Source organism: Delphinapterus leucas, chromosome 1 (genome assembly GCF_059928025.1).
Source record: "Delphinapterus leucas isolate spDelLeu-1000000601 "Yukka" chromosome 1, BTC_Dleu_Yukka2, whole genome shotgun sequence".
NCBI classification, from domain to species: Eukaryota; Metazoa; Chordata; class Mammalia; order Artiodactyla; family Monodontidae; genus Delphinapterus; species Delphinapterus leucas.
In genome coordinates, this window is record NC_143129.1 from 114,587,991 (window position 1) to 114,610,998 (window position 23,008).

The window sequence follows — 23,008 nt, forward strand, 5'->3', positions numbered from 1 at the left end:
ATTTACACACTACCAAATGTAAAATAGATAGCGAGTGGGAAGCAGCTGCATAGCACAGGGAGATCAGCTTGGTCTGGGGTTTTTTTTTCCCTTCAGGAATCCTGCAGTCATTTGAATCTCTGAGGTTGATAAGGGGCTGTTCTCCCCCACTTAGGGCTGCCTCTCTTCCTTTACTGGGATAGCTTAGATTTTTTTTCCTGTAGCTAGATTCCCTGCCAGAGGTGATGGCCCCAAAGTTTGATAACTACATCAACTATTAGATCATGAATGATGCTATAGGACTGTACTGGAAGTCCCATGCAGAGCCTTTATACTGCAGGTGTTCTCACTAGTTTAGCCTGGACTGTAGGGACATGCAAAAGCACATTTGCATGGTGCTTCATGCTTAGAAGGTCCCTGTACTTAGTTTAATGCTTTGCTGTTGCCATCTTGAAATCCTCATTAATTTTTGAACAGGGGCTCCTCATTTTCATTTTTTACTGAGTCCTATGAATTTTGTAACTTATTCAGACTACAACAATGGTAATCATTCAGTTATTTTTCTGATTCTTACTAATTCACAATTAGCTGTTTGATGCAGTCCTGGAAATAAGTCTAAACCAAGGCCTGACCTGGAAGGGGAAAGCCTTCAACTGAGACCCATCTGAGCAAATCTATTGCACCAGAGCATCAGGGACAGTACTAACCAGACTAGCAGGCTTTACCTCCAGAGTTATGGGGTTGGTGGGTGGGAAGGACACAGGGAAAGTCTGGCTGTTGTGTATTATTTCTGTCACTATCATAGAATTTCAGGCTTTTATTCCCCTCCCAGTAAAAGGCCTATTGTCCTACACTTACCCTTTCCTACATTTTCTCCATGTTCACCTGTACGTGCATAGCTTTTAGCAATGCCTGAGTAGGTGCCAGCCCACTAGAGGAACTAATTGTGCTAATAGACCTTCTGCCTCAATAGCACAGTCCCCAAATGCCCTACTACACAGCTCATTTTCCAATGAATGCTATGAGAGTAAAACCAGCATTCCCATTTATCAGGTGTTTCCCATTTATTTCCTCTTCCCTACCTTTTTTAACATTATCTTCCATATCAATGAAGTGCAGTAAACATGTCCTTATTTATATTGTATATAGTAGTATATAATCGAAGACCTTCAGTGAATACAATAAAATCAATTTATACCGAAAAATACTGAGACCAAATTCATTTTTCTCAAATATTGTTTATTTGTCTTCTTACACTTGCATTTTGACCACTCCAATAGACAGTTTTAACTTCTTGATGAAATTTGAATTTTTATAGGGAACTTTTGTGTCAGATAATATACAGCCAGGTATGAATATGAAAAAGGATCTTTATCACCTTTTGTGATAAAACAATGAATAAATAAAATTATTTAATTTAATACTGATTCACAATTTTTCAGACACGTCTTCATGTTTATATGTAGTCAAACTATCCCTTCTAAAACTCTTAAAATTATTTGTATGAGTTCATGATCACACATGATAAATTTAAAAATTGAGAAACATCCTTTACTTTTGTCGTTGATGTTTTTTAAAACCCTGTTCTAGGTCTGCTAGAATTTCTTTTCCTGCTTAAGACACAAATGGTGATACTCAAAATCAGACTGACAATTATCACAGTGCCAACCACTAACACCACCAAAGTAGAAATGCTGAGTCCAGACTTAGGGGGATTTTTATCAGGAGTAGGATCTGGATGAATTTCATCAGGTATGTACTCTGCTTGAGGAACAAACAAAGCTGCTTGTGCAATGTTAGATACCCTTGATGTCAAATTGCTTTTATCCACACTTTGAATGGCAATGCATATGTGGGTTGCATTTTCTTCTGAGATATTTCCTGGTTTGAATGTAAAGGTTTCCTTGGAGTTGGCCTCATTTGGTAACAGATAAGTAGTGTTTACTTGCAGCGCATCATCAAAATTATCCCTTAGATCCAGGATACTTCCGCTTATTCTTATGATATACTTTCGAACTAAGAAAAAAAAAAGTTACATATAGTTTAGAAACTAGAGCATACCATATTAAATTTCTTTTTATTCATTCTCCTCAAAGATGTCATTTAGTCATGCCAAGCTTATACTCATATCCAAAGCCTTATTTATTTTTCCATAAAAGCTGAATTCTGATTTTTAAACTCTGCCAAATGCTACCTTCTTTATGAAAAGTGATAGCAGGTTGAAATGTGTCACAGTTGATGATTCAAAACATGAGATTATAAAATTAATACTTTGCTGAGCTATTAATTATAAATTGTTTTCCTCTCACACAACCTTACACCCTTGCTTTTGCAACAAGCAACTTTCACTTAATCAACACTGCATGACACTTCGTCCTTACCTTTTCCAACATCAAAATCATCTCCTGGTGCTGTCCATGTTAGACTGATCTCATCCTCGTCTGATGTGGCTTTAAGGTCTGTGATTTGACTTGGTGGGAAGACGTCAGTTGAGGAGGGAAGATTTGGAACATCTGAAACCACAAATGCACCTCCAGATGCTATTCTGGTGAAACTCTCCAAGTTTGTCTGAGTGTTCTCATCAATTTCAGGTCTTGGTGGATTCCCTTTAATGTTCCCTGCATTAAAAATTCCTGGTATTTAATGGGCAAATCTGCACTAATATTTTCAGAACTCAACAAATTGTATTTCCTATCCCACATCTTTCCCTTTTTTCCCATATACACAGTTACATTTTACTAATTTTGGTGACAAAGTCATAAGCATGCAATTGGTGGAAGAATTCTTTCATTAGTATCCTGACCAGAGTATTGTAGGGTAGAACTGGATAAATAAATGGCTTTGGCATTAAGGCTGCACTGAATGGGAATATTGTTGTATAATTCAACATATGCCTTTTAAAAAAAAAGGAAATGCTTTATTTCTCAAATTATCTTCAAGATGGGAATAAACCTGGGGAAATTACTACTGGTTCCCTCCCAACCACTTGTGCTGGGTTCCTTACTTCCTCCCTGTTGCAAGTGTTAGGGAATAATACTTCGGGTTATATTCCAATTGCCAACAGAAAGCTCCTAAAAGTCACAAGCGACAAAACAAAAGAAAGCTAACAAAAATGCATTTTTAATCCTTATCATCACCTTCCTCTACACATTTTTCCTTTTGACTCAGTAAAAACTTTCCAAATAAATGTTTACTCACATATCTTTTAACAGCATATGTAATCGGAAGGATAAATTCTACCACTGGTTTGTACTTAGGTACATAACCCATTAGCCTGTTTGCTTCATCCTGAACTGAAAATGTGGCATATTACTGTTGATATAGGTAAGATGCTCCAAACTAATATAATAATGGGTGACATTTATCAAGATGCCAGACACTGTACCAAACCTTACGTTAATTTGGAGGCACACTGTAGTATGACTGAGAACTTCATTCCAGAAATGGGAAAAGCTATACTCTGAAGTTGTAAACTATTTGCAGCCTTAATCATATCAACTCACAATTATTCAAGCCGTCACTGGGTTTCAGTGACGGCTTGAATAATATTATGAGGTACTCACCATCCACTACCCAGCCTGGTATATATGCAGCTCTATTCAGTGGGTGCCATAAGTTTCGCATGACAGCATTTTCTCCTCCATGAGCCCGTACTTTCAAGCTCTATCTGTCATTTTCTTTATAAGTTGTAAAATATCTGGAGTAGACTCCATCATTCTTAAAAGAATCAGCACCTTATTATAGAAGTGAAAGAATAAATTACTACTGTAAAGAAAAAGAGAAATTTATGCATTTTCTAAACCAAGCATATGGCCTTTATAAGCATATTGCCTTGATTGGGCTCCCTATTCTGTCATTGACCCCTTGGGGAATATTTCCATTTTGCTCTGCCAACTAGTATCACGTTGAATTGATATCCTTGTGTTACTTTGTGTGTGTGTGTGTGTGTATACACACAAGGATCCCCACTAAAGAAAAATTGTCTTTGCATAAGATTTAATTATCACTCCAGTCACATACAAATTACCTATTTTGACTTATCTTCAAACACTCCTTTTTATTTTTATTTTATTTTTTATGTCAAGATTTCCTTAGCTAATTTATTAATTTTAAAAGATTTCTTTTACATCTTTATTGGAGTATAATTGCTTTACAATGTTGTGTTAGTTTCCACTATATAAAAAACTATATATAGTTTCCACTACATAGTGAATCAGCTATATGAATACGTATATCCCCATATCCCTTCCCTCTTGTGCGTCCCTCCCACCCTCCCTATCCCACCCCTCTAGGTGGTCACAAAGCACCGAGTTGATCTCCCTGTGCTATGCGACTGCTTCCCACTAGCTATCTATTTTACATTTGGTAGTGTATATATGTCCGTGCTACTCTCTCACTTCATCCCAGCTTACCCTTCCCCCTGCCTGTGCCCTCAAATCCATTCTCTACATCTGCATCTTTATTCCTGCCCTGCCCCTAGGTTTTTCAGAACCATTTTTTTTCCTTTAGATTCCATATATATGTGTTAGCATACGGTATTTGTTTTTCTCTTTCTGACCTACTTCACTCTGTATGACAGACTCTAGGTCCATCCACCTCACTACAAATAACTCAATTTCGTTTCTTTTTATGGCTGAGTAATATTCCATTGTATATATGTGCCACATGTTCTTTATCCATTCATCTGTCGATGGACACTTAGGTTGCTTCCATGTCCTGGCTATTGTAAATAGCGCTGCAAAGAATGTTGGGGTGCATGTGTCCTTTTGAATTATGGTTTTCTCAGGGTATATGCCCAGTAGTGGAATTGCTGGGTCATGTGGTAGTTCTATTTTTAGTTTTTTAAGGAACCTCCATACTGTTCTCCATAGTGGCTGTATCAATTTACATTCCCACCAACAGTGCAAGAGGGTTCTCTTTTCTCCACACTCTCTCCAGCATTTATTGTTTGTAGTTTTTTTGGGTTTTTTTTTGTGGTATGCGGGCCTCTCACTGCTGTGGCCTCTCCCGTTGCGGAGCACAGGCTCCGGACGCGCAGGCCCAGCGGCCACGGCCCACGAGCCCACCCGCCCCATGGCACGTGGGATCCTCCCAGACCGGGGCACGAACCTGCGGCTCCCGCATCGGCAGGTGGACCCTCAACCACTGCGCCACCTGGGAAGCCCTGTTTGTAGATTTTTTGATGGCCATTCTGACCAGTGTGAGGTGATACCTCATTGTGGTTTTGATTTGCATTTCTCTAACGATTAGTGATGTTGAGTATCCTTTCATGTGTTTGTTGGCAATCTGTATATCTTCTTTGGAGAAATGTCTATTTAGGTCTTCCACCCATTTTTGGATTGGGTTATTTGGTTTTTTTGATATTGAGCTGCATGAGCTGCTTGTATAATTTTGGAGATTAATCCTTTGTCAGTTGCTTCGTTTGCAAATATTTTCTCCCATTCTGAGGGTTGTCTTTTCATCTTGTTTATGGTTTCCTTTGCTGTGCAAAAGCTTTTAAGTTTCAGTAGATCTCATTTGTTTATTTTTGTTTTTATTTCCATTACTCTAGAAGGTGGGTCAAAAAGGATCTTGTTGTGACTTATGTCATAGAGTGTTCTGCCTATGTTTTCCTCTAAGAGTTTTATAGTGTCTGGCCTTACACTTAGGTCTTTAATACATTTTGAGTTTATTTTTGTATATGGTGTTAGGAAGTATTCTAATTTCATTCTTTATCATGTAGCTGTCCAGTTTTCCCAGCACCACTTATTGAAGAGGCTGTCCTTTCTCCATTGTATATTCTTGCCTCCTTCGTCAAAGATGAGGTGACCATATGTGCGTGGGTTTATCTCTAGGCTCTCCTTTTTATTTTTAATCCTTACCTCTTACACTATGATCCATTAACTTTCTGGTCTAACAGTGGAAAATCCATCTATTATTAGAACAAACATTTGGGGGAGCTCAGGAATACTGTATCATAAGGATATTTCTTCATATCACCGGTACTAGAGTTATTTGTTAAATTGCAAACACATTTCTCAGGGAGGTTATGACTCTAGGAGAGAGGTTCTTAAAATGAGGTCCTTGGACCAACAGCATCTGCGTTTCTCTGGATCATATTAGGAATGCAAATTTCTTAATTTGCACTCCTAGGGAAGGCTCCAACATTCGTATTCTGTTTTAACAAGCCCTTCAGGTGATTCCCTTTCATGCTGAAGTTTGAGAACCCCTGCTCTAAGTCATTGTTAATCACCAATACCTTCTTAGGTAAATGTGTCCCAAATTAGTTAAGTAGTCATTGGGTTTCACCTGAGAAATGAAACAAGATACACGAGTTTTAATGTAGCATGGAAGGGGTTGGGGAAAAGGAAAGAGTCACTGGACAGTTTAGGAAAATATTATCATATTAGATGAAGACACTGAGGTGAACCAAGGAACAATTTTGCCTTCTAGATTTTTCACAGGGCCAACTCTAGTTGATGGTAGGATTATAAATTGACTGATTTAATTACACTGAAAAGAAGTTGATAGAAAATCCTGACAATTTAGAAGTTTACTGATGCGGTAATTTCTTTACTAAATGATCTGTCAAAAGAAGTTTCAGTTCCCAGAATAATTCAGAGTCTGGGAAAAAGGTCTTTAAGTACCACTCACCCACATAGACCAAGAAGATAGAGCATGACCAACACTCTATTTTGTTTTCTCCCAGTCAGATCTGGTATCTGATGATGCTCCAGTGATGTTCCCTCCTCTGTTATGGCAGATCTACCTTCCCTTGTGCCTCAGTTCCTGAGAGTATATGTGAACTTTTATCTAGCTGTTGGGAATTACTCTTGCCTGTCACCCTCTCCCTGCCAAGGGCCCAAATTCTACTTAATTTCATACTACTGCTTGAGTTTCACTATCTCTCACCAGCCTTTCTTGATTATATGCCCCTTAGAAACACTTATTAAGAATTCTTGATTCAGCCCTCAATCTCTCCAATGAGACTTTCCTATCTGTTGGTAAACATTGGTTGTCTAGATGACAAACAATAATGACAGTAAATAAAATTCATTGAGTGTTTACCATGTGTAAGACACTTGCAAATAACTCTGTAGATGTTACCTGGATAGAATTTCATGCTGGTCCAGCTGTTCATCCAAAATCTGCATCAATTCTTCTGGTGCCTATCCCTCTGCCCCACACTGCCGCAGGGACATAACATATCCTGAGTTATGAAAATACAGGCTTGTTCAGAGAAACCTGTGAATTACCTGCACCATTATCCAAAAGTTCCAAAACTTCTGTTTTCCCAGTATTCGATTCAATGAAAGCAGTCACATTCGCTCCAAGAATGGGTATATACCCTTGTAGAATTTCTTCATAAACAATCATTGGGCTGGGGAAGCTGTTTGTATCTTTATTCATTTTAGCATTCACTGTGATTGGAGGCACAGAAGAATTTGCCGCTCAAGAATTTACTGTTATAGTTAATGTCTCCTCTTTTGCATTTGCTTGAAGACTGTAAGTCCAAACACCCACCTAAAAATTCAATGGAAATGGAGTAAGTGTCCAAGAGCAAGTTATTTTCTGTTTCCATTATCTAACTCTAAAATAAATTGTATAAGTATGTTGCAGAATAAACAGGGTTTTGAGAATGTTGGGGGTTTTGAGGGTAAAATGATGAGAGTTGAGGCAGTTTGGATAGGACATCCTGGCTATTGTAATGCCTGATGTCCAAAATTTATGAAATCTCTGTAAAAATAAGCTTTGGAAAGTTTGCCTTGACCTTATCCTTTGATCTCAAAGTCCACAGATTCTATAATCTGGTAGTACTAAGAAATGGCTCTGTAGCTATCTACACAGCAAGCTGCACAGACTCTTACTGCATTGCCTCCTCAAAGTTATTCTTAGCCTACCTAATTTTTTCCCTTCTCTTCCTTCCTCCTAATGTTTAAGTTCTTTCTTTTTCCTATCACCAAAAGTTTCAGGACCATACAGGCATAGAAAGTACATTCTATTTTATCTTAATTTTGAAATGATACAAGTATTGGCACCCATATTTATGATATTAAACAATGTATTTTCACCTGTAGAATAAATTTGCGAGGAAGTCCAAAAGTTAATTGTTTACCTTTGTAGTTCCTGGAATACTGAGATAGGCCATTTTGGAAGGTGGATCCACTGTAAAATTTCCCACTGAGTTTCCAGTGGGATCCAAGAGAGAAATAACGGGAAGCTCTTGGTTCCATGTGATGAGAAAGAATGTGTCCTTTCCCACAGTGCTATCAATTATTACAGTGCCGTTCATCCAGTCAGTACTGTCGAGTTTTAATCCCTTACTTTCAAGCTGTTTAAATATATCAAAAAATTAATGACTGGAGAGGAGGGTAATTTTATGCTTTTTTACATATTTTAAAATTTCTTCCCTGAGAACAAACTTAAATATGGCATACCACCTTAGGCTTGTGATCTCTCTGAAAGCTGATTGGGATGTGACTGTTGTCAGTCAGAAAGTGTGGAAATATAGGGACTGAGGACAGCACAGGGTATAATAAAAGCATTAGAGCAGGAGAATGGGGTTTACAGCTGGAGATATGGCCCTGTTATTATTTTCCCAGTTGTCTTGGCAAACACCCACCCTAGGATTTAGCATTAAAGGGTACAATTACCTCTGAGAAGATTAGCTGTGTGTGTGTGTGTGTGTGTGTGTGTGTGTGTGTGTGTTGCCCTCAGTTTACCATTTTCTTGATAACCTAAAATAAAATAATGCTGGTGGCTAGAGTGTTTGAGTAGAGGAGACACAGTAAGTGGTGGAGTTCAAGAGAGAAAATCAGAACTAGCAAATAATGAGACAAACAGGGATATTTTTCTGATGTGAAATCTTGAAATAATTTTTCACACACTATAGAGCATTAACATTGGACAGTAATCATGCCCAACAAGAGTGGAAAGAGGGCAAACTGATGTCTATGGAGTCTGAAATCCTGAGGAGAGAAGAAGTGAAAGATAGGACCTTTCTCTAAGAGGGGCTTAGAGGAAAGTTTTTCAAGTCTTTGTGGACAACTCTCAGTCAAGGAGAGCCAACTTTATCCACTGACCAAGAAGGTACTTCCTTCAGATATGTCATTTCAGGAATGATGGGAAATGTCACTTCTACTCCATCACAGTCCTAAACTGCAGATACCTTCACACCAACGCTGATAGAAGGATATGAATTCTACCATTGAAACACGATGGCCATGACAAATATCTTAGTCCTATGTTAAATGGACATGTCTCTGAGAGGACAAATATTATTGAGTTAAATTTGAATGTAAGTAACTTTTTAAGCCTCCCCATCAGGAAAGTCTAGGAAAGTTATTAGACCTTGCCTACATAGTAGTATTATGGCAAAATAACTAATTAAAGAGAGGAATGCAAACTTTTCTCTGTATTCCAGCTCCACCATCCAAATCCAAGTTTCCATCCACTCAGATAACATACCTCTACCTTGTCACTATTTTCTCCCAAGATTTACCCATCATGTATGTCAATCCAGTTTAACCGTTCAAAAATTTGTTTTCTTTTTGTTATTTCTCTATTTAAGAACCTATAGGCATTTCAAGTGAGGGGAACAAAACTTTACTCCTCCCTCTTTCATACTGTTTAAAAAGTCCATCCCCCAAACTTTGAGCACCTCCTGCACGCAAATGTCTCATTTGCAGCTGATTTCCCAATTTCTGCTCTTATATTTTAAAGTTCTTTTGGTATATTCCACTCTGATATACCATCATCCACACAGAACAAGCATAAAATGATATCCTCAAAATTAGTTCTCTCACCTTATTTGTCAATTTTAGACAATTGTGTCATCATTCTCTGTCAACAAGACTGAAACCCTCAGAAATGAGCTTTATTCTCCTTCAGTTTATTCTTTGTACACTGCCAAGCTAGATATCAGACCTGTTCTTAATTTAGGTTCAGACTGAACTGCAAACCAGATCTCCAAACCAATCTGCAATATTATCCTAACCTTACATCCTATACTTCTGTCCTCCTCATTGTTGGAGAGTAGAGGAAAATAGGTTTAGATGAATATGTCAAGTTTTAAAGTAGGCAATGAGGTGAATTGGAAGATGGTAGATAGATGACTTGGCATAAAGTGACATGATATAGACTTAGTGGGAATGGATGTGGAGAGAAACAGAATTTTGTAAATTATATTTTGAAGTAAACAGGCTCTGTTAACATTTTTCATGGGGCATGAACAAAGAAGAATCAATTTACTCCAAGTTTTTAAATGTAAGTAACAGAAAACGGTGGTGTTATTGAAACACAGAAGAGAAACAGAGTTGAGGCAAACAAAGAGAAGAGAGGTGAATAACATAAAAAGACAGTGAAAAAAGTGCTTTAAGAGGTAAGAGAAGCCCTAGACTTGTATATATGCTCTGATTATTCACTCTCTTTCTCCTGACAAATTTATTTCCAAGATATAATCCTTCCATTTCCAATCCACATTCTTGAGTTCATTTATCTAAATTAAATATATTTCATAGCAGTGAAGGTTGGGTAAATCTTGGAAGCATGAGGGTTTTTTTGTTTTTGGGGTTTTTTTTTGCAGTACGTGGGCCTCTCACTGTTGTGGCCTCTCCCGTTGTGGAGCACAGGCTCCAGACGCGCAGGCCAAGCGGCCATGGCTCACGGGCCCAGCCGCTCCGCGGCATGTGGGATCTTCCCAGACCGGGGCACGAACCCGCGTCCCCTGCATCGGCAGGCAGACTGTTAACCACTGTGCCACCAGGGAAGCCCATGAGGTATTTTTAATGCATTCATAGAAAAACGGATGCTATACTATTAGACAAAGTCTATTTTTGGTGGAAAATTTAACAGCATTAGGTTTTGATGTTATCCCTTAACCAAACCCCATGGGAAAAGGAAAAAAAATACACCTGCTATTTCAATACTTCAACACTTAATTTGGTCATATCTAAAGGATAATTTCTATTTCAGATTGATTTTTTTAATTAAAATTTTATTTGAGAAAGATATAGAACTCAAAACTTATAACAACCAAATTATTTGTCTTGGTTATGGCTAAATGCAGACATAAAAACCCAAGGACTGGGAACTCTGACCTGAAGAGATTGCTGGGAGGCATCGGTGTTTCCTGATGCAAGGGCCGCGAAAGCATCAATGAGGCCATTGTTCTGGGCTTCATCTGAAGCATAAAAATGTTCTCCTCCTAAGGGGTAAATACATTAACTCGGTTGCTTTCCAGAAAATAAATATTTTCACATTTTAGTGATTAATTAGATATCAGGTAAACAAAGCCATAGTTTCAGTTTGTATTGTTAAAATAGACCAAAATCAGATAGGTGTAATGCTTAACTCTGAAATGTTAACTTAAAAATGTCATAACTGGGAGGTAAGCTACCTTTAAACCCCACTTATAGAAATCTTCCTGGCTTAAATGCATGAAATAATCAAAGAATATGAAAAATGTTACAATTTCATGTACTAAAGCTCACAGAGTTCACATAACCTTTTAGGAGAATTATTCACTTTAATTATCATTTAAGATACAGTTCTAACAATGTAAGCTTTCAAGTTTTCCAGCCAGAGTGGATCAGAATCAGAAAATTAGAAAAGTTAAAGAGCTTTCATATTGAGATATTCTGACAATAGTTGGCAATGAGGAGATAAAAAAAATGGTAAACAATAGAGACAAGTCCAAAAAAGACACTACTTTGGGGGGAATACTTGGGACAGAAATATTTTACAATGGCTGTAAAAGTACTTTGAAATGATGGGAGTTTGTACAATTAAGCATTAAAGAACAAGTATATGTTTGGTAGCCTTAGAGGTCAATTCAATGCAATAATTGATATTCATAACGTTATAAATTGTGTTCTCTACTATGTTTAAGAAGACACTGAAAACATGTAGTCCATTTTCATTACATGTCTCTGTATCTAAGATAATAGCTATTGTATATTTAATTAGAAACCTTGTTATTATATTTATACAGCCTGAGCTATTCCTTAACCTCCAGTCTAGACTCTGGTCTCATGTATTTCCCACTGTCCCTCAATGTGGCTTGCATTGTCATCCCAACATGATTTTTTTCCCTCTCATCACTTTTTCTTCCAGAGAAAGCAAACAACTTGATAAATGTCCAGCTCCAATGTCACCTTGTCTCTCATGCCTTCTTTCCCTGACTCTGTTCAACCCTGGGAAAATCAATGGCTCCCTCTGTCCACATAGTGCTTGACTCCTATGTATGTCTCCTGTTATGGAAGAATGTTATCTGATTATGCTATCTGATTACTACTTTTATTTGTCTCTCCTGCCAGCATGACTGTGAGCACCTTGAGATCAGGTCTGGTGTTAAACCAGAGTTAATCTAGTCCCAGGCTCCTAGCACAGCACCTGCACAGCAGGAGCTTAAGAGAAGTTGTCGAATTGTCAGCCTCTACATTTATGCATTGTTATCAAAGGACTAGAATGTATGTCATATTTTACCTGTTACATTGCTCATCTTTATGACTGCTTTATCGGCATTTGGTCCCAGAGCAATAAAGTGAATTATGGCCCCACTTTGTTTCACTTCATCAATACAGGTGTTTGCAGAGCTATCCTCCCCATCAGTCAGCAGCACTATTTCAGATCCATCTATTTGGGAGTAATTCTTTCTAATTACCTACAAATATAATCAGAGCGTTATTACAGGTGTTCCTAGATCAAATGGACATAGAAAATAAAGTGTGCAGAAAAGAGGAGATAGCTTCTTTTTTAAAATCATAGGATCTGCAGTCAACAACTGCTAGGGGAACTTAAACATGACTTTATATTTTCTGTCCACCTGCTGTAGGGAATGTTTGCTCAGATGAAGTTTGTGTGGGAGCAGGGCTGTGGAAAATCCTACTTGGGTTAAATGACTATGACATCTCAGTCTGGGGAACTCAGGACAACTAGACACCAAAAATATAATGGCAGAATGTGGCATTAAATATTTTTCTGTTTTCTTTGACCAGCGCGTCCTCTGACAGGCCTTCGGTGTATAAAGTCTGTTGTATATGCAGCTAGATGCATTAAGAGTTTACCTCAACATTATTAAAAAAGTTAATGACTCCAAATTAGGGAACCCTCAGTATGCTTATAAAGAAAAGTTATGGAAAGTTCTAAGCAGGTCAAGGTTAGAGATCTTGTTATATAATTTTGATTTTACCTCTCATAGTCACAAGCACAAAACTAAGCATATTGGTGGTGTAAGAGAATACATGACTTATTGAGATTGTGTTCTATTTGTGGCTTGAACCGACTGAGAGTTTTGAATCTAGACACCTATAAGAAAGAAAGAGAATTTATCCCAGGATAGCAACCGTATTTCATCTTTGACAGCTTTATTGGTAATGGCTTCTTGACACACCATTTTGAGAACTTGTGTCCAGTCCAAGAGGGAAAAAATGACAGGTTATCAGTGGCTTTCATGAACTTGCAGTGGAGGTGTGTGTAGATTTACAAAGGAGGGTTTAGAATGTAGAAATTCTTAATAATGCTGGTGTCAGGGGACAAAGTGACCCGTCTCATTTCAAATTTTGCATGTTTTGAGGCAAAGAATGACTATTATGTACGTTTTATAATATATGTGAAATATGGTGTGATATGCAGGAACCAAACTAAAATATAGGAAATGCGTTGATACATTACAGCATTTATACAGCATCCCCACCACATTCCCCCTACACAGTCGAGAACAAATGAAGATTCAGACATTAAGCATGGTTCCCTGTCCTTCACATCTCCCTTTCTTGTATTAGTTTATTCACTGTACTGGTTCCTGGGGATTCAGCAGGAACTACATGGTTTTTTGCATTCATGGAAAGAATTAAATTTAAAGATATTTATTGAGATTTGGGTGATAAGCTGAGGAAATATAGAGAAGAGTGACAAATACACAACTAATATATTCAGTAAAGAGAAACAATATAATAGTGCTACCATTTACTGAAATTTGCTAAGTGTTAAATGTGTTTTACACATTGTGTAATTTAATCCAACTCCAAACTCCCAACCTGTCCCTAGATTACTACCCTACTACCACTCTTACTCCCTACATTTTATTTTAAATCAGGCAACCAGAGTCATCTTCCTAAAACATGAATTAATTATCAGTCTCTGATACTTGAAAGCCTTCTGTTGTGTTTAAAATGCAAACCTCTTATATTTTTTGAGGATTTGAAGGATCTAACCATTGTCTACCTGGCAATCATATTTCATACCCCTTCATTTGCCAAATTCCAGTGCCAATAGCTTCTATCATTTCTTAGAATAATTTAGTTTTTTTTCACCTCTTTCCCAAGGGACTTTGCCCTTTTCTTTCCGCCTGAACCACTGGCTCCTTCTCATCTTTCAAATCTTAGCTTAACCATCACCCTTCAGAAAGCGCCTCAATGGCCTCTCTACCTAAAGTAGGCTGTGCCCCTCTTTTCCCTGTTACTTAATCACATTACCTTTGTTTGGTCCCTTCACAACACTATCTCCACAACCTTCAATTATTGTTTTTAAAATAAATTAATTGATTGATTTATCTATGTATTATCTGTTCCCCACTGAATTAACATGCAAGATTTGCTTCTTACATAAATAAATATGTGTTGAATTAATTAAAATATGTTATGTTTACTCCCTGCTCCCTACAATATGTTGAATAAATTAAACATGAACAACCCTACGTGCTAGCTTTCATTACCCTATTGATGAGGTAATTGAAGGCTAGTGAGGTGAAGGGTCAGGCTTAGGGTCAGAAAGCTGATAAGTGATCATTGGAGTTTGAACCCAGACTTCGTGGTAGAAAGCTACGCTAAAAATGCTATTCTATTTATAAAAGAGGGATATTCAATAGAGTTGGGAGTAGCAGGAAAAGCTACATAAAGGAGCAAGGATTTTGAAGAATTGGTACAATTTTAACATGCAAAGATGGAAAAGAAGCATTTTAGGCAGAGGGATTACATGGGCAAATATATGGAGGCTGTTAGTACATAGTGGGCTTGGAGAACAATGTGTAGAGTAAGTTGGTTGGAGCATAGAGCATTGGGAAGGGAGAACTGAGAAAATACTGGCAAGAGAGGTGAGGGCAGGTTTATCAGAGGCTGAGAAGCTTTTAAATAACATCAGACTGAGAAATTCAGACTTAATTTTATAGACTGTGAGGGGACAGGATTTCTAAGCAGGAAAATGACACAAATGATATTAATTGTGAGTTCAAGATGACCATTTGTATAAAAATAAGATTCATAATAATAATGTGAATTATATGTTCACTATGTAATATAATAAATATTGTTCTAAGTATGAACATGTATCATTTTGCTCATAATAATCCTATGAGATAGGCATTCTTATTTTCCTGTATTTTATAGATAAGGCATTGGGAATCCAAAGAGACTGAAAACTTTGCCTAGATCACATGGCTTGTAAGTAGCAGAGCCAGTACTCTGATGTCAAAACTCATGTTCTGACCAGTATTCCTTACCCTAAGTATGACTAACAGTTCCTGCTACATCTGGAATTTTGACAGATAAACATTAGTTTCCCTAACTGAACGTCACAGAAACTAAAATGAAGATTGGCCTGAAGTGGAATCATACCATCTGACTTGCTTCTTTGCCTTAAAATTTGATGACTCTTGCTGCTCAAGAACTCTTATTTATTTAATTAACATTAATTGAGCATTGACTACTGCATGGTAATAAGACAAAGTCTCTGACCTCATTGGGCTTATACTCCAGTGGAATTTTAATGGTCATTTATTTACGCATTACTTTACTCATTGATTTACTGATCCATTAAAATATGGACAAGTGATTTTTTCTATGTGATTAGTTCTATGCTTCTTAGAATTAGTTATGTTAAAATTAGGGAGCAAGTATGTGAAGCAGCACTTAACATAAAAATGTCCTAATAATAAACAAACTATATTTGAAGTACAATTTTCACCTGAAATCCTGATTTAATTCCACTGCAGATGGAAGTTCCTCCACTAGCAACTGTAGGTAAACTCTTCAAGAGCTGTCTTCTTTCATTGCTGCTCATTATTTGGATTAGATTACTTTTGGTGTCGGCACGATTGTCAAAGTGCACCATCCCCACCCAGGATCCATTTTCAACGGTCTGAAGCAGGAAATGTTTTGCTGCTTGATTCATTCGATTTAGGCGATTAGAACCCTGAATAAAAAAGGTTAGGAAAAACAACCAAGTAATTTTTGACTGGAAAATAATAGCAGATCACATAAAATGAGTGAATAGAATTTGTTTTTAAAGATTTTATGTCAATAGTAGTTGATGTTATTAAAGAAAACATTTTTTCAATTGATAAAATTAAAAAATACAGTTTTATTATGTAATACATATGTATAGTATAGTAAGGAACCCAGGCTTTTAACCAGAGCTGATTCTTGGCTTCTAAGAACCTAAATTAGAGGTGTAGAGTAGGGTGGGCGTTGGGCTGGAGCTGGGGGGGTGATGACATCTTAGAGACTGCTTAATTACTCCTGGGATCCTCTGTTCCAGTTGTATCAAGATGAAACTCCTCCCCAGGTCCCACAGTTTCAAACCAGACTATCATGGACTCCAGCTAGAAACTGAAATCTCTCCATCCACTGGCCACCAGACTACCCAAAAGATGAAACTTACTCTAAATTCTGAGAGACCCCATTCCTACCCCACCCATTTCCTCTTCTGCTCCTAACCTCTCCCCACCACATTTCCACTAGGGATTAACTGGAATTGGTTCTTTGGTAACCCGTTAGGACTCATATCCTTATATCCTAGGTGAATACCCAGGATATATACCTTTCCATGTGTTTGTCCTTTTTCGGTCCCTGAATACCAATTGACCTGTGGTACTTCTTCCTAACACATGCCCAAATTTCCTTCTGAACTCCCCGGAACGAAATCATGGTGAAGAACTTTTTCTACATCCCCATCTTAGCAGGTTTTCTCTACCACTTTGCTTTACCTTTAAACGTGGCTCTGCCTGCACCCTGTCTAGGGGAGGCTGCTCATCTTCTTCCAATTAAGAACCTCACCTCTCCCCAGCGACACTTCCTAGAACACTTCTGTGTGCTGGTATCTACCACTCTGATGCTCTTTCAGAAACCCTGTGCTATTGTGGATTATTTCACCCAGCTGTATCATCCTCTGCCCTTTCCACTACCACCCAACCCCCATTTGTTGAATACATTATTCCTGATCTTCAGCATGCTCTGTTCTGCCTCAAATGTGCCGTCCTTCTGGGTACCTTATCACATTACATCTGCTCATTTGTAGTCCATTCATTTCAACAATTATTTATTGAGTGCCTACATGTGATAAACCCTATTCTAGACAAAAGGGATACAAAGATGAATAAGACTGCTTCAAGTCCTAGGGAGCCTGGTTCCTAGAGAACATGATTTCAAGCCCTAGAGGAGTTCACAGTATAGTAGGAGAGAAATGTGTAGTTTCAATATAATATATAGTAAAAGAGGTTTGTACAGGTCATTGTGGAAGATCTGCTGAAGGGCCCTTAGCCCAGCCTGGAAGACCGGCCCACGTCCTGGACAAAGTGGGTACCTACATCAAATTTTGAAGGGTAAGGTAAGTATGAGTTAACTCATGATGCGGAAGAGAGAGAATTTTGTCTCTTCAACTATGAACTGTTCAAGGATATGGATCTCTAACCCTAAAGCCTAGTACCATTCACTTAATGAGGGTAGAAGGAATGAATGGCTGAATCTGGTCCTATCTTCTTTATGGTGATGCTTTTTGTCTGTGTCTTTGAGCATAAGGAGGTCATTCATATAGGTGATGCAAATAAGATAAAGCCATGTTAAGAATTCTCGTGGTTGATCTTTCACTCTCTCCTCATTCCTGTCAAGTATTTACAGTAGATAGAGGGAGCAAGGTAGGAAACTTTTACATATTTCAGTCTCCAGTTCTGATCTTCTAACAAAAGCTTTACTAAAGGACCTAAAAGTCCTCCTCCATAAACTCTCCATTTTCTGGAAAAAAACAGTTTCTTGGATTAGGTCCTTCTAACTCTATTGCCATCCTTCTCTTTCATTATAATGTTCATTGCCCCTCTTGAGGTCAAGATCACAGGAAGTGATGGTACTTATGCCACCGTGCAGTTTAGAAGAATCCAGGTGCAGGTAGCAGTCAGAGTGTCCTTAAGCATTCAGTCACTGCCCTGTCCCTACATCCAGGAAAAATGGGTGCATGAACTTACAGCCATGCTTCCAGACTTATCAAGGACTAAGCACACAATTCTTTCACTGATCTTTAGCAATGAGAAGACAGGCGGAGGGGGTGGTGCCACCATAACCACTGTGTTTCTAAAATCCTCAGAATTGCTGATCACCTCCCATGTGCTTCTGAAATTGCACATTTTGTTTTGTAGGCTTGGAGCTTCACGGTTATGGGTTTTGTTATTACAGAATTCAGCGACCTAAAACGTTAACAAAATGAAAAGAAATTTTATATATGATGAATTTATTTTTTTATATGATGCATTTAAAAACTCAACTACAAATCTGAAAAGTATTAAAAACCTCTTCTCTAAAAATGTTGTTTATTGAATGAAATATGATTCAGGGAGGAAACATATAATAGTAAGGCAGATTTTCAATAATAATAATAATAATAGGTGACACTAGATGAGTGCTTACTATGTGCCAGCCAATGTTCGAAGAACTCTATAATAATACATCTAATCCCTGAACAGATATTTTATAAACATGATAACAAGTCCTCTGATTATAAATATACAGTCTGAAGTAATGATTGGTGTACTTACAGAATCAATACCTTGCATAAACATTATGGATGTCTTTTCAGTTTGATATGTATCAGGGAAGAACTGACAATCTTTTTCATACAGATTTGTCTTGGAATCAGTTTTGCATCTCTTAGTTACACAGCTGTTTCCTTGACACTTATACACTCTGTTTATACCAGTAATGCCTGTGGAACACCCGAAAATGTGTGACAGTTAGTCTTTGAGGCAACCTAATCATTAAAATTTTTATAAAACTTTAAGTGGTCTTCTTATCAAGGTTTTCAATAATGATCTTTATCAAGGTTTTTATTGTTATTTGAATACCACATACATCCTATTTTGACAGCAAAGTTTCAGGGTTCCTACCAGAGCACTTATCTGTTTTTCAAGAAATTTTTGAGGGAAATTTTAAGTAGGATCTCCAGTCTATGCAAAGGGTGAGTTCTCTTCTGGAATTAAATCTCCTGCTCTCCTGCTTATACTAGTGACTGTAGGCTCCCCTTTTCCAAACATCTCTCCTAGTACCCTTGTGATGGTAAATGCACTGCAGGCATCTGGAAAAGGCATCTTATGAAATCATTTACTCTTGGTACCACTTTAGCCTAAGGCTGTTTGTATATTTCTTATTCAAAGAAATTATCTTCAAGAGAATGAAATGTCGCATAGCTACAAGTATTTTGATTATTCAAGGAATATTTTTATCCAAAGTGAAGTGTGGCTAGAAGGAAAGACTGGGATACTGCCAAGGACAGTAAAGAATAGTAGAGGGATTTTAGACGTATGTTTTATTGCATGGAATTTGCCATAAGTGGTAGTGATTGTAACAAATATGCTGGAATGTGAAATGTAGCTCATCTTTTCAGTATATTCCAGTTCAAATTAGAAAAGCAAAGACTAGATTTTATTTAGTAATTCAGGGAGTTTTCTAAATATGTCTGTGCCTCTATTGCCCCAAAACTCAGCAAACATAATGGTGTTATCTATGTTAACAACCATGATGAATAGTATGCATAGACTTAGACATTTAGGGGAATATGATATAAACAAATGTAATCACATAATAGTCTTTAAAATACTCATCCTAAAACTTGGTGCTATGGTGCTGAGGAAGGACCTACACTGAAATCTGTACATTTTTGATAAGTCCCCTCCCCCAGCAGGGCATCTAAGATTGATTAAGCTGATGATGCCCAATTTTACATTGATTACCCCACCCATTCTGCTCTCTTGATCTCAGAATCAAGAGGATTGTCCATTATTAACTGTGATGTTAGATTTGTATTTTAACATGAACGTTATAAATCCCAGGAAATTTCTGTTTGGCTCTTTGAAGCTGGTTGATTTCCTACTCATCCGCATTTACCACTACTTATTTTTTTCATTCTTTTGTAGAGTAAATAATTTTGACCTCCTAGCACATAGTACAACCCTTTACAGAGAGCACTCACTTCAGCAAAAATGAGTTCTGGCAGCTATGGTAGAGAGGTATAAAAATATGTGAACTTGACTACCAAATGCTCTGGAAGTTATGTGTATTTTAAATGAACAACCAGCTTCAGGACTTCCCTGGTGGCACAGTGGTTAAGACTCTGTGCTCCCAATGCAGGGGCCCTGGGTTCCAACCCTTGTCAGGTAACTAGATCCCATATGCATGCCACAGCTAAGAGTTTGCATGCCACAACTAAGGAGCCAGCAAGATGCAGCTAAGGAGCCCGCCTGCCGCAACTAAGACCCAGCACAACCAAATAAATAAATAAGTTTTTTAAATGAATAAATAAATAAATGGACAATCAGCTTCTTTGAGATACATTTTCTTAAAAAACCAAAAAGCACTGTTTTGTGATATAGTATCTGTTACCTGCATTGGGACAAAAATGAAAGAAAGGCTTTTGAAAGAAATCAGTCAAAGGAAAATGAGAAGTTACTGCCTGCAGTAATTTAAGACAGTTTAAATAGTCATGCCTTGTTGCTTCAATTTTCTTTGTGTTAGCGATGTAGAAAGGCTCATCATCATTGTACTCATCAAACACTCCCCAGCGGTGATGGGCCCACTCATGAACAAACAGTCTACCTGTGGGAAAATATTTCAAATACATGATTATATTTCAAATGACATAATCCATCCCTCATATATTTTAAGAAAATTTTTTAAAATCCAGAATGTTTAGGCTTTAAATAACTGCTAGCATTTATATTTTTGTTTATAAAAAGCATACTGAATTACATTTCATTTTATTAATTATATAGTTTTTAGCATATTATTTTTTATTCCACATTTGTTAAGTCAATGAAACATTTATTATGTGTATGCCATGGGCAGAACAGATTGAACTTTGAGTTTTGGTTCTTGGGGGGCAAAATGTCTTAGATATTACAGTGGTTTTTGGCTCTACAAAACTCACTCCTACCAACAACATAAACATATGTATAACACATCTGTGGTATTAAAATTTCACGAAGGTACAATTTAAAAATGTCTATATATGCTCCGTAGGAGATTGATAATGAAAGAAAAAGATTGAAAAACACTGCTATAGACAAAATATAATTTGAGCGGGTGTCTAAATAAGGTGATTAATTTATAGTACTTGGCACATATAAGCATTAATGAAATGAAAACATTATTTTTAATTATATATATTCAGCACTATACTAGATTCTAGGAAATATACATATGAGTAAGATATAATCCTTGACTAGGATAAGGTTAGAGAGAGGGAGTCAGAATTAAAATTTTTCTTCCCTAAGAATTTCAGGGTGAATAGAAGAATAAAGAATTTCATCCTTGAAATGCAGGATGAAAAAATAAGTACATTTTTTGTTTTAGCAATATTAGGAGAAACTTCAGCAGAAATAGATATGGAGAAGTAGAAGTTGGAAATATAGTCTGGTCCACTACAATGTGTGTTTCTCCAACTCAGATTACCTCATGAGATCTGAAAATTGGAGGACAGTGTCAGTATTATGAAGAAGTCATGTTTCTTCTTTAAGTCATTGCTGCTCAAAATGTGTTCCTTGCACCAGCAGTGTCAGCATCACATGGGAGCTGACAAGAAATGCAGAATCTTGCGTCTACTCTAGACCTATTGACTCAGAATCTGCTTATTAACAAGATCCCTAAATTATTCCTCTACACATTAAAGTTTAAAAACACTGTTTTTAGGTTCCTAGGCAAATGGGGCCAGATGAGTGAACATGAATTATATACATCCTTCAGTGTGGGAGGAAAAAGCTCTCATATCAGCTACAGTGATTGGAATTTGGTGAATTTTAAGAAAATTTAAATCTGCCTGAACCTGTGGTTCCTTTTTTTAGAAGAGTCCACTCTCAGACTGGCTTTCTTTGCAGCTTATGACTGGTTGCCTGGCTCCCATGCCCTCCTCAGTTTGCTGAAAGAAGAGAATTCAGGTGATCTGACCACACATACAAAAAGGTAACTGTGTGAGGAGATGATATGTTAATTAGCTCAACTGTAGTAATCATTTCACTATGTACATGTATAGCAAATCATCATGTTGTACATCTTAATTATATATAATTTTTATTAAAAAAGCAACACCTCTAACTTAGAATTCCATTCCTATCTCAATCGTTGTCTCAGTTCCTACTAGCCCTGTTCTCACTTCCAACAGCATTTCTGTGTGTGTGTGTGTCTATGTGTCTGTGTGTGTCTGTACTTTTAATATCTTCTGTGGAGGCAGCTTGCAGCCACACTGAACTGTTGCTTGGATGGTCCAAAAGATCTTTCCAGGGACCTGTTGTTTTTGTTATCATTTTTATTACAAATACATAGATTTTGAGGAGTTTCTTCTTCATCTTATTTCCCCCCAAAGCCTTGTTGTTTTTAAGGCATTGTTTTGCAGAGTGTGAGTTTTCCCACAAACACATGTATCATATTATGGCAGAAACACTTGTCTAAGAAAGAAGGGGGGAAACTGTCAGTTATGGGATAAGGGCTGAGGTGAGGGGTATGGGAAAAGAATAAGAACTCCAGTAGGGACATTGGCTTTAGACACTGAAGAAAATCTTCCTCTTCTAAGACAGGTGGAAGTGGAGGGAAATGAAGGTGGACATGAGTTTGGGAGTAGAAAGGAAGAAGGAAGGGACCTCTATTTTCTCAATCAAGGCATCCGTTAACTCATGATCACTGGCTAGTGATCTTAAGAAAAGTGGTAGAAGTTTAGAACAGCTGCTATGGGGAATGAGAAAGTGAGAGGAGAGAAGGCAAGTCCAATCATTGTTGAGTAGATTTGAGGACTTCACTGA

General features: G+C 37.4%; 1 protein-coding gene across 1 annotated transcript in view; it reads right to left on the minus strand.

The window, feature by feature from the left end:
- Nucleotides 1–1,113: 1,113 nt before the first annotated feature.
- The window catches only part of CLCA4 (chloride channel accessory 4), a 34,994-nt gene continuing 13,099 nt past the window's right edge, over nt 1,114–23,008 (minus strand). The window contains 11 exon segments of the mRNA XM_022580919.3: nt 1,114–1,995; nt 2,361–2,597; nt 3,543–3,713; nt 7,215–7,482; nt 8,075–8,290; nt 11,058–11,164; nt 12,445–12,622; nt 15,922–16,149; nt 18,194–18,412; nt 18,761–18,939; nt 20,706–20,813. Coding sequence (XP_022436627.3) covers nt 1,553–1,995; nt 2,361–2,597; nt 3,543–3,713; nt 7,215–7,482; nt 8,075–8,290; nt 11,058–11,164; nt 12,445–12,622; nt 15,922–16,149; nt 18,194–18,412; nt 18,761–18,939; nt 20,706–20,813 — 2,354 coding nt within the window. The 3' untranslated portion in view covers nt 1,114–1,552.